The following is a 12798-nucleotide window of genomic DNA, read 5'->3' as shown; positions in this document are numbered from 1 at the left end:
ACACGAAATGTCTAGGTATTCTTTTTCTGTACAATGTGGAGGGCAAGTGATCACTTAAACAAAAATTGATTTCTTGTATAATTTATGATACCAGACCAAATACTTTCTTGCTGATGCAGTCAGTGCTGTGTATATGTGCAAAGAAAAGCCTCTCAAGAATCAAAAGAAAAGTGCTGACAGCAGCTACACGTGCAGAGCAAACTAGAGTGGTAGGAAACCCGCCATGTTAGAACCTAAAGAGTGGGAGGAAACCCGCCATGTTGGAAGCAGCCTCTCAAGAAAATACAGTACACTTCCTAATGTAACCAAAGTCTCAGTAAGAATGTTATCAAGGAACAGAAATAAAACGTTACTGAACAGCATTAGAAATTAGTTTTTTTAAATATAGAATGTGATTAAAAACCTGAGTTTTTATTTGCAGAATCTTCTAGGTTCTCATCATTTGAAGTGGCTAAATTTTGGTCTATAGATACAACAGCCCTTTTATCTTCATATGTTCTTGCATCTGGGTTATGGTAGGCATCTATATTCTGTCTGTGCATCCTATTCAAATCAGCTGAGAGGAAAAAATAATCCATTTATTTCAATAAACACATTTCCATAATTACTCTTAAACAATACATTTTTAAATCAGCAGGAAAAACAAGACAAGGTCTGCGACGGCTGGATGGTGGCTGCAACTCTGAAGCCATCACTAAGAACTACAGAGAGACTGCAAGATCAACCCAAAACTAGGACAGACATTAAGGACACAGAAATCGCTGACATTCAATCAAGGCCATATTGACATAAATAACCCCTGTCAATTCAGAAATCAGAATCGTATAAAACAGTGAAACTCAAGTCAGAGTAAAATTAATCCCAAGCCATCAGCTCTCCTAAAAATAACTAACAAAAAAGCATGTTTTATATGAAGTGTTAAAATGATCCAGAAAGTCTTTAGCAAGTCTTCCTCAAAATGTGGAACTCAAGTCTCTTCCTTACTATAGTCTCCTTGTCAACTCATGTCAACGTGGGACACTACAGGGGCTGATCCAAGACTTCTGGGGCTGATTCACAGAGGATGTGAGCTACATTTTCTCTGGTCCCTGGACTCACTAAGGGGAAAGCCTATCACAATGTCACTGAAGGGGATGCTATGGAGAGATCTGAAGATAAGACTGAAGCCGCCTGAGCTGTTTATGGAAGCCATGGGGAACTAAAGCATCAGACACAAACGACCAGGAAAACCACTCAAAACTCACTAACGAGCCGGTAGGCAGTGTGCAGTTCTTATTTTAAAACACTACATTGGAAGAGTGTATTACCTAGCAATAGACTTGCTGTGTCTATTCAATATCCAGTACCTGGCTCGGCTGGTAGAGTATTTGTCCAGCATGTGGAAACTGGGTCGAACACTAGTCTCAGAGACACGCCTATAAAGAATTCAAATCTTAAAAGTGCATAAACAGTGGCTGGAGAGACGGCTCAGAGGTTAAGACCACCGGCTGCTCTGTCAGAAGAGCTAAGTTCAATTCCCAGCACCCACATGGCAACTCACAACTGTCAGTAACGCCAATTCCAAAGCATCTGGCACCACTGCACATTCACGCAGGCAAACATCAGTGCACAGAAAAACAGATCTGACTCCTCCTCATCAGGAAGTCATTACACTAAAGGATGTAGTTTGAATGTGTGGCAAGTTTAAGACACCATGCAGAATAGTACAAACGACATGTGAGCACACAAAGGAAAACAAAGCTCCGTTTATGACAGTTTACAGCATCTTATTCTTAGGACTTCCTGAGCTTAGAAAATGGATGAGCTCCAAAGATAAACATCAGTACGAAAGAATAGTAATTAGAAAAGGGGGCCAACAAGATGTGTCTATTGGTTAAAAAGGTGACTGTCACGCAGGCCTGACAACCTGAGTCTAATTGCTAGAACACACCCATAAAGAAACAGATGTGGCTGCGGTGGTGGCTCCTATCTGTCATCCTAGCTCTCCTACAGCAAAATACAGGAAAATTGCCAGGAAGTTCAGAAGCCTGTGGAAGCCAGCTATCCTGGTATTTGCATAGCTAGCTACACAGTAAATCCCCCTCAGAAAGGTAGACAAGAGTTATTCTCTGACCTCTGCATGTGCACCATGACATGTGCATGCCCACATACTCTCTTACATACACACATCTAAAGAAGAAGAGAGGAAGGCCAGATGTGGTGGTGCATTCCTTTTAACCCAGTACTTGGGAGGCAGAGGCAGGTGGATCTCTGTGAATTTGAGGCCAGCCTGGTCTACATTAGTGAGTTCAGACAGCCAGATTGTTGGCTGACTGAAAGACAAGAAAGACAAGACAAGACAAGACAGACAAGGAAGGGGGAAGAGAGAGAGGAGGGCAGGGGGAAGGAGGGAGGGAGAGAGAAGAGAAAGAGAGAAAGGGAGGAGATGGGGAGATGACTGAGAAGCTAAAAACTTGGACCACTCTATCAGAACATCCGATCTAGTTTGGATCCTAGTACCCAAAGTGGCAGCTCACAAGCACCTGTACCTTCAGTTTCAAGCCCCCTTCTAACCCCCATGGGCATGGATGAGATACACACACACACACACACACACACACACTCACACACACTCACACACACTCACACACACTCACACACACACATGCACACACTCGCACACACACTCACACACTCACACACACACACACTCACACACACACCCACACACACACACACACACACACACACACACACACACACACACACACACACACACACCCACACACCCCCACACACACACACACACACACACACACACACACACACACACACACACACACACACACACACACACACACTCACACACACACACACACACCACACACACACACACTCACACACACACACACACACACACACTCCCACACTCACACACACTCACACACACACACACTCACACACACACACTCACATACTAACACACACACTCACACACACACACACACACAGTCACTCACTCACACACACATCTTTTTTAAAAAGTAAACAATAGAAATGGGGGAAGCAAGTAAAGCATCAGTTCAATACCCAGGACCTACACTGTAACAAGAAATCAACTCCCACAACTGTCCTCTGACCCATGTCTGTAAGCACGCACGCACGCACGCACGCACGCACGCACGCACGCACGCACGCACGCACGCACGGCCTACCTCAGGCAGGCAAGGAGGCTGAGGAGGAGGGAGTTCCATAGAATCCAGGCACACAATGTACACGTTTGTAAATGTCACACCCACACTCACTCTTCACACAAACATGCCAATGAAAAGGAAAAGGGCTGGGCAGGTGGCTCAGGGACTATGGCACTTGCCAAGCAGGCAGCAGCTGGGGGGCCTTGAGCTCAGACCTTGGAACACAGGAAAATGCTGGGTAGGCAGTGGGACCTGGCTGCAGTTTTAGCACTCACAAGTTGTAGAAACAAAAGGCTCTGGAGAGAGCTGGCTACCTCTACTAGCCACACTGGGAGACCCTGCCTCAGTGACAATGTGGAGTAAATATGGAAAACTCCCAATAACAACTGCTCATCGACACACGGGAGCATGCTGAACACACACACACACTATACCCAGGAAAAAGACAACTGTCAAAGTATCATCGTAATAGCATCAGAACATGAAAAATTTAGTTATACAATTGGCAAAATATGTACAGAACATGATTTACAAAAGTATAAAATACTTAACCAAAAGCACTAGTGGATAGAAAGTATACACGAGTGCATCAGAAGGTTCAGTAATGCTAAGATGTTGCCCATACCAAAGTTACCTGTGAGGCCAGTACAATTCTAAAGAGAATTACACCATTTTGGGGAGTAAAACTGACTAATAGTAAAGTAAGAAGCTGGACTGCCAAAGCAATTTTGAAAATAGAAAACAAAACACAAAGTTGGAAGGCCAAGGAGGGGTCATGACATACACCCATAATTCCAGCACTGGAGAGGCTGGCACAGTGGACTATAATTCAAGATCATCCAGAACTACACAGGGAAGCCATATCTCAAAAAACAAAAGAAAAAAGAAAAAAGAAGAAAAAAAAAGACTCCAGCATCTAAATTTTAACACTTCCTACAGAATTAGTAAAATGTATGATATAACAATGAAGTCAGACATGTAGTGCTAACTGGTATTTCATTGTCGTACCAAGCTAGTTCAGTGTGTTCTAAAACAGACTGCGGTTTGGTAAAACTCTGAATAATAAAATCCATTAAGTCGTGCATTTTGGACGGCTGTCCTGAGTGGAACAGAACATGCATAAAGGCTTGTGCACATAGACTTACATAGGCAACTACAAGGACTTCAGGTTAAACACACAGCAGGCCTATAAGAGGGTCAGCAGGTGAAAGCAAGTGCTACACAAGCCTTCCACCGTAACTGGATTCCCTATCAGATACCACGACAGCAGGACAGGGCTGACCTCCCAAAGATGTCTGACGTCTGGATGACACACTTACACATCAAGCACAAAGGTACAACAATAATAAATAAAATCCAATGGACAAGAGAGGCAACTGAAAGCATTACAGTGTCTGAAATAGGAAGAAGACAGACAGTGGGGAGAAATGTCAAGACCCAGACACTATCCAATTCCATCAACCGTATAATACTGACCTTCTTTCTCACTGTTAAGCCCGTGCCATGCTAAATAAAGGTCAGTGGTGAAGGGAACACTGCTGTATCTCTAACGCTTCTGTGTGTTAGTTACTGCGCAATAAAGGTCTTATAAAACTGAAATAGCTGCATATTCCATATTCCAATTGCCGCTAAAGCTTCACCTATACAGTCGAGTGCCAATGAGCATTCAGAGCAACGAGAAACATGCTTTTCTGGGGAGAATGAAACTAACTAACCAAGTTAAAACCACCAACAAACAAGCCAACAAACACTATGGAGCCAACTGACCCTACTCTCACGCCTTTACCCAAGAGAAAGAAAAGCACACATTCATAAAGAGGCCCATACATGGATGCTCTGATCAGTGGTTCTCTTTTTTTTTTTTTTCTTTTTTTTGGTTCTTTTTTTTGGAGCTGGGGACCGAACCCAGGGCCTTGCGCTTCCTAGGCAAGCGCTCTACCACTGAGCTAAACCCCCAACCCAGTGGTTCTCTTTCTAATGCTGCAACTCTTATACAGTTCCTCATCTTGTGATGATCCTGACCATGAAATTATTTTCATTGCTGCTTCATAACAGTAATTTTGCTACTGTTGTGAGTTGTAATGTAAATATCTGTGTTTTCTGATGGTCTTAGAACTCTCCAAAGGGTTCATGACACATAGGTTGAAAACCATAGGTTAACAGCGATTCTACTCTTAATGACATTAAACTGGAAATAATTCAAGTGTCTATCAACTGTAAACAGATTCACAATGGTGGTACCTCAAACAACGCAATGCCATTCAGCAGCAGGAAAAAAAAGAACCTCACAACTATTATGCTGAAGGCACATTACAAATTAAAGGGCAACACTGGCACCCAGGAGGCAGATCACAAGCTCACAGGGGGTGAGGGCTGTAAGAGGGCTGTCCGTAAGGGGACAGAGGGGACTGTCCTTTTGGAGTAAGAGCTACAAATTGGGTGTGCTAGAAATGATCTTAGCAATGGCTAATTTTTAAAAAGTAACTTTATTAAATGTAAGTTTTCCTCAATAGACATATATAAAAACAAATAAAAATCTAGGGTAAAGCTGGTGCATTAACTATGACACTTGCTCAAATGTATATGAAAGACTGTTTAGCCAGACTTCTCACCAGGCCTATGAGAGGTTGCCAGTCATTTTTAAGTGGTCAAACTTTAATTTTATGGGTTTAACTTTCCTTCTACCCACATATTTCTTCTGGTGTATAGCAGCAGTTCTCAACCTGTGGGTCTTGACCACTTTGGGAGTCATATCAGATGTCCTGCCTCCCGGATATTTACATTACGATTTGTAACAGTAGCAAAATTATAATTATGAAGTAGCATTACACCATGAGGTGACCATGAGGGGTCACTACACCATGAAGCCCTGTATGAAAGGGTCACAGTGTTATGAAGGTTGAGGACCACTGCTGTACAGTTGTTAAAATTTTAATACATAGAGTCTCCAGTAACACCACCATAATCACTTAAATTCTGCAACGCTCCACCACCAAAACAGATCCGTCTCTATCTCAGCCTACAACCTCCGAAAGGTTCTTAATTCTTTGTTATTTTAAATGTGATATAATGGAAATATACAAAAGTAACTGTCAGAATGGACCTTTTACCTACCAGAACTTCTGACTCTTCCAAATTATGAGCATCAACAATTCATTCCTTTGTACTGCTAAGTAGTCCCCCACCCCCACCCCCACCCCCACACATACACTGGATAAAGTAGTTTATCCATCACCTACGCAAACATTTTACAGCATTTTCTAACTTTAAATACAAAGTCCTAATAATGAATAAAGAACTGAATTTTTTATGGTACAATTAAGACAGTTGTTTACTTTAAAACATTTTGTTTTGCCTTAATTCATTAAGTTATTCTCCCTTAAAAAGATGTAAGAAAGTGAGAGGTGAAGACTCATCTCTCGTTCAGTAGTTGTTCTCCATCAGGAGGCTAAAAGTAAAGGGAGTGAAGCCGGAGCCCATGAGCAAACACAGGATTATAATTAGCTATAAGCACACATGGTGGGCCACCGTCATCTCCGTGCACTTCCCTAAACATCTCAGTGCAGTTTAAGCAGTCATGTTTCCCCATCTCTAGGACATAATGCACACATACAAAACCTCATACTCTTTAAGCACTGACGGGTTACTTTGAAGATGGTATTTAAAAGGTGTTCCACTGTCCTTGATACACTTTCTCCGTCTCACCAGGACATGAGGTAATCAAACTGAACATTATACTAAAGAATGGAAACCTCAGAGGCAATGTCTCTTCATTTCCCCCCAGATACACGATTCCAAATCGGTATCTTACAATTCAGAAATCCACACTTCACTACAGATGTATCCCAGAAGGATATGCTTAAGGCCTTTTTAAAAGGTTCTATCAAAGTCTTGGCCACTCAGGGCCTCGTGTAGGGAATTAGAATATTTCTGACAACTCAACTCTTATTTCCTTAAGCTGCAAAGAGCTGTACACTCATCAGTCCCAGGCCTCCTCCCAGGCACGAAGAGGAAACCCAAACTTCATTAGCCCTGAGCAATTATGCTATGAGCTCTTAGGAGCAGCTGGAACTGCAGAATGAAGGAAGGCAGAGATGTTCTAGGCACACCACAGAATCCTCACTGTACCTGGACCATGTTGATAAGCCAAGGAGGAAGGGTACGGAAATGGAGCAGAGGCACCAGGGAAGACATCTCCTCTCGGAGAAGAAATGACCAAAATCAGAATGTAACAGACATGGGCAGGAAACTCACTGCCACAGGCCTCTGAGATGGGCTGACACGGACTTTCTATTAGCTGATGACTACAGCATCACAGATAAGTAAATGAAGCTATTTTCACAAATGCCCACCTCTGCAGCTTCTGAGTAATCACATCTATTAGGGAACAGCAACCAGAATCTTGCCTTCTAAACCTAGGAGAGCTCGCAGATCCAAGAAGGGACAAAGACTTGAAGGGAAGAAGACTTGCTTTACTAAGTGACTCACATTCATCTTGAAATACACATGACAAAGGACAAAAGTAAGGACTCTGTGTCCTCCACCCCCACCATCTGACACCAATGGCATTTAATGTTCTCTCTTTACTCTCACGGCGCTCATAGCTAAGTCCCGCACTGCCCTTACTCCACTTCTCACTCAGGTCGGCTACAGCTAGCCACAACTACTCTAATGCAGGTAACAAAGGGTATGAAGTAGTTTTTGTATGATTGCTACATCAGGAATTTAAAAAAAAAAAATGGTTCTGTGGGTTTAACTCTGGCTGCCTTGGAACGTACTATGTAGACCAGGCTATCTCTGGTGCATAGCAATGCGCCTATCTCTGCCTCCTAGACTAAAGGACTGTGCCACCACACCAAGCAAATAGCAGGATAAAGAAAAGCACGTAACTGAAGGATTATAACTCCACTACCTGCCAGAGTTTCTGAAATGAAGACAGCTCCCACCACAACCCCAGCACAAAAGAAGCCATGTACTGAACAAGGACACTCTGCATATGAATTAAAAGCTGACCCCTTCCACAATTATTCCACATTTCATTTGAAAATTTTATTAGTCTAAAATAAACTTCTAATACATGTTTCAGTTAAAAACAAGTAAGACTATACACAAAGTCCTAGCCTGGATGAACACCCACTAACATGAATTGTTCCCTGCAGCCTGGGGACTGTCATCAGAGGGATGGGAAGTGTACTACTTTGCAGAAGAAAGGCTTTCTAACAAGAATTATATTCATAATCAGAGCAGCATCTTTTCATTAAGTCAGAAAACAAACCCTTCTCATACAGTCTCATTCCCACTCGCACTGTTAAAATGTTGGAAATAACACACTTAAGAGCAAGCTCAGGGACATCATACTTATCAGATTTCCTTTGGCGTCTCGGAGAGGGGCACCTCCTCCGCCCTTCCCCCAGGGGTTGTAAATCCTCATTTCAGCTTCTAGTTTAGCTTCATATTCTTCTTTTTCTAAACGTTCTTTCTTCCTTCTTGCTTCTCTTTCCCGAATCTTAACAACATAAGATATGCTTAAAGTAAATATTGACTTATAGGAGGTGAGACAAGACACTAGCAATACTACCACTTAGTTTTTCTAGTCAGAATAGACATATATCTTTTAAGTATACTTCTTCACTATAAAGTTAAGAGTCACAAATTAGGATGTTGATCTGTGAATGCAAGAGCCTGACCTGTAATTCAAAGAGAACCCCTCACCCAACCCTAGAAATCCCCCACCCAGCCCCAGAAATCCCCCACCCAGCCCCAGAAATCCCCACCCAGTCCCAGAACCCCAAGCAGAGAACACTCCCAGACCTAGTCTGAAGACCAGCCTGCCTGTCAGCCATCCCTTCTATCAGTCAGACACTCCACTGTATCCAAGTGCTCGGGCCAGCCTGGGCCAAGTTCCCAAGCCCAAAAGACAACCCAGCCTGGAGACCCCACAGAGCACTGCTCACACCCACTGTGACTGAAGCCCTGCCACCTAAGAGCAAACGGTAGAATCCAGAGAGCTCTGCCTCCACACCTAGCAAGGATCTCCTAAGCCTACAGAAGTGTATTCCAAAGCTGATGAGTTGCACCTATCCTTCCCTAGGGCAAGAATACTTCTGAAACCTACATTTGTCAATCAATAGGGTGGCCCCCAGACTGCAAATAAAGCACCATTCGTCTTGCCAAAGTGTACAACATAGACAGCAGGCTCCGCCCATAACTAGCCCTCCACTGTAGTCCTCTACAGAAGCAACATGGCTGATAAACAGGATGTGATTTCAAGATAGCAGCTCTAAGTGTGTTTGAGGGGCTCTGGGCTACTGAGCAAACACCACGATGAGGACTGCAGAGCACAAGTGAGCTCTGCATAAAACAGGGAAATAATGTGAATATACAACTTACTATAGAGATAGAATCTGAGGAAAAGAAAAACCCATCATGTCCAACAGAGAGCCAGAGCAAACGTCACCTACAGACCGGATCAAGGGGAAGACTATCAGAACACAAACACAGGGTAAATAAATGCTTCCTCTAAAAAACAAAGAAAACGAAACAATAAAAACAAACAAATAGAAACACAACTATTCTCTATAGATAGCCCTGGGACTGTTTTATTTTGATGATAATTCTGCTTCCCCAAAACAGGCTGCCTGGGACTAGGAGTGAAGCACAGAATGACTGGAAGGCAAATGACTTCTCTGATTCCCTTTGACCAAGACAAGCTTCTTACTTCCCTGTGGGCCCCCAGAAGGGAATTCTTTGCCCCAACTCAGCTGGGAGCAGTCAAAAAAAGATTGTCCTCCCACTTCCATATGTTACAGTAGAAGGTTCTGGTTATTTTAAGAATCACAAATGTGTTGTCGCCTAAGGCATACATACAAATGTAGCCTTGTACAAAAGGAAACTAGAGCTTGAACTCAGGGATTTCTACCTTTCCTTTCCTCTTTTCTACTCTTCCTTCTTAGGTAAAGGGAAAGGGAGTGGAAGAGAAAGATATAGTAATATCATAGAAGTTACAGAAATAGACAAATAGGATAGGTTAGCAAATTAACTCTTAAAATATTATATAGCTATCTCTTACATTGGTAGAAATTCTTATACTTGATACAAAGTTAAAATTATAATCTCTTACATTGGTACAGAAACTATCTGATAAAAATTTAAGGTTGTTTTGGGTATGAATTTCTTATTGATATAAAATTGAAATTAATATTCTTACTCTCATATAGGCACTGTGCCTATACAACACATTTAAGAATACAAGGCCAGACATCCTGAGGCTGTAGGAGAGCCTGCCACCTCTGCACACCTCGGCCCACATCCCTGGTCCAAGGGAAACTGCACAGTGCCTCTGGATAGAGAGATATAGGAAAAGACAGCCGCTGGTACCCACAGTTCTGGTCTGCATGCAGGACCAAACTGAACTGGCCAAACAGCTCCCTGCACCCAAATGCCAAGGGAGAGAGAGCTGGACCGGCAAAAGTGTGGATACTCCGGAGATGTCAGAGGAGACTACCCTCTGCCCACAGTCCAGACCCAAGAGAGAATCGCATAGTGCCAACTGTGCAAGGACCTGCACGAGCAATGAGAGCCAGGAACCGTTGATTCCTGTGTGGGCTAGAGCTGGAACAGTGTCTCCAGGAGCACCAACACACCTGAAATCAGAGAACTTGTTCTCAGGAAAGGCTGAAAGAAAACAGGAAAACAGCTCTACAGGAGCTGACACAGAGGCCTAAAGCAGGGTCAAGTCACTCTCAGAAACAGCAAGACAAGCAAACACCAGAGACAACCCAATGGCTAGAGGCAAGCATAGGAACCTAAGCAACAGAAACCAAGACGACTTGGCATCATCAGAGCCCAGTTCTCCCACCAAAGAAAATACTGGATATCCAAACACACCAGAAAAGCAAGATTTAGATTTAAAAATCACATTTTTGGATAATGATGGAGGACTTTAAAAAGACATAAAGAATTCCCTTAGAGAAATGCAGGAAAACACAAGTAAACAAGTAGAAGCCCTTAGAGAGGAAACACAAAAATCCCTGAAAGAATTACAAAAAAATACAACCAAACAGGTGAAGGAATTGAAAATGGAAATAGAAACAATAAAGAAAGCACAAAGGGAGACAACCCTGGATATAGGAAACCAAAGGAAGAGACAAGGAGCTATAGATACAAGCATCATCAACAAAACACAAGAGATAGAAGAGAGAATCTCAGGGACAAAAGATACCATAGAAAACAATGACACAACTGTCAAAGATAATGTAAAACGCAAAAAGCTCCTAGTTCAAAACACACAGGAAATCCAGGACACAATGAAAAGATCAAACCTAAGGATAATAGATATAAAAGAAAGTGAAGACTTCCAACTTAAAGGGCCAGGAAATATATTCAACAAAATTATAGAACAAAATTTCCCCAACCTAAAGAAAGATGCCCATAAACATACAAGAAGCCTATAGAACTCCAAGAAGATTGGCCAGAAGAGAAATTCCTCAAGTCACATAATAGTTAAACCAGCAAATGCACAAAACAAAGAAAGAATATTAAAAGCAGTAAGGGAAAAAGGTCAAGTAACATATAAAGGCAGACCTATAAGAATTACACCAGACTTCTCACCAGAGACTGTGAAAGCCAGAAGATCTTGAACAAATGTCATACAGACTCTAAGAGAACACAAATGCCAGCCCAAGTTACTGTATACAGTAAAACTTTCAATTAACATAGATGAAGAAATCAAGATATTCCATGACAAAACCAAATTTACAAAATGTCTTTCTACAAATCCAGGCCTACAAAGGACAATAGATGGAAAACTCCAACACAAGGAGAGAAAATACACCATACAGAAAGCAAGAATATAATTTCCTTGCAATGAAAGCAAAAGAGAGACAAACATAATTCCACCTCTAACAACAAAAATAACAGGAACAATCATTATTCCTTAATATCTCTCAACATCAACGGACTCAATTCCCCAATAAAAAGACATAGACTAACAGACTAGATACGTAAAGAGGACCGAGTATTTTGCTGCATGCAGGAAACACACCTCAGAGACAATGACAGACACTACCTCAGAGTAAATGGCTGGAAAACAACTTTCCAAGCAAAGGGCCCAAAGAAACAAGCTGGATTTGCCGTTCTAATATCAAATGAAATAGACTTTCAACCAAAAGTCATTAAAAAAGATAAGGAAGGACTCTTCATACTCATCAAAGGAAAAATCAACCAAAATGAACTCTCAATCCTAAATATCTATGCTCCAAATACAACAGCACTTACATTCATAAAAGAAACCTTAATAAAGATCAAAGCACGTATTGCACCTCACACGATAATAATAGGAGATTTCAACACCCTACTCTCATCACTGGACAGATCATGGAAACAGAAATTAAACAAAGATGGAGAGAAACTAACAGAAGTTATGAACCAAATGGATTTACCAGACATTTATAGAACATTCCAAAGGATACACCTTCTTCTCAGCACCTCATGGTACCTTCTCCAAAATTGACCATATAATCGGTCACAAAACAAGTCTCAACAGATACAGGAAGATAAAAATAATCCCATGCATCCTATCAGATAACCACGCACTAAGGCTGGTCTTTAATAACAACAATAAGGA

At 42.0% G+C, this 12798-nt stretch overlaps 1 protein-coding gene across 1 annotated transcript in view; it reads right to left on the bottom strand.

Moving 5' to 3' along the window:
- Positions 1–12798, bottom strand: part of Cspp1 (centrosome and spindle pole associated protein 1) — a 114063-nt gene that overhangs the window by 23678 nt on the left and 77587 nt on the right. Inside the window, exon 17 of the mRNA XM_032906662.1 lies at positions 8532–8679. Within this exon, the coding sequence (XP_032762553.1) occupies positions 8532–8679 (148 nt within the window). The remainder of the gene's footprint in view (positions 1–8531; positions 8680–12798) is intronic.

The sequence above is a fragment of the Rattus rattus genome, chromosome 1 (genome assembly GCF_011064425.1).
Source record: "Rattus rattus isolate New Zealand chromosome 1, Rrattus_CSIRO_v1, whole genome shotgun sequence".
NCBI lineage: Eukaryota > Metazoa > Chordata > Mammalia > Rodentia > Muridae > Rattus > Rattus rattus.
This window is presented reverse-complemented; position numbering and strand designations above follow the sequence as displayed.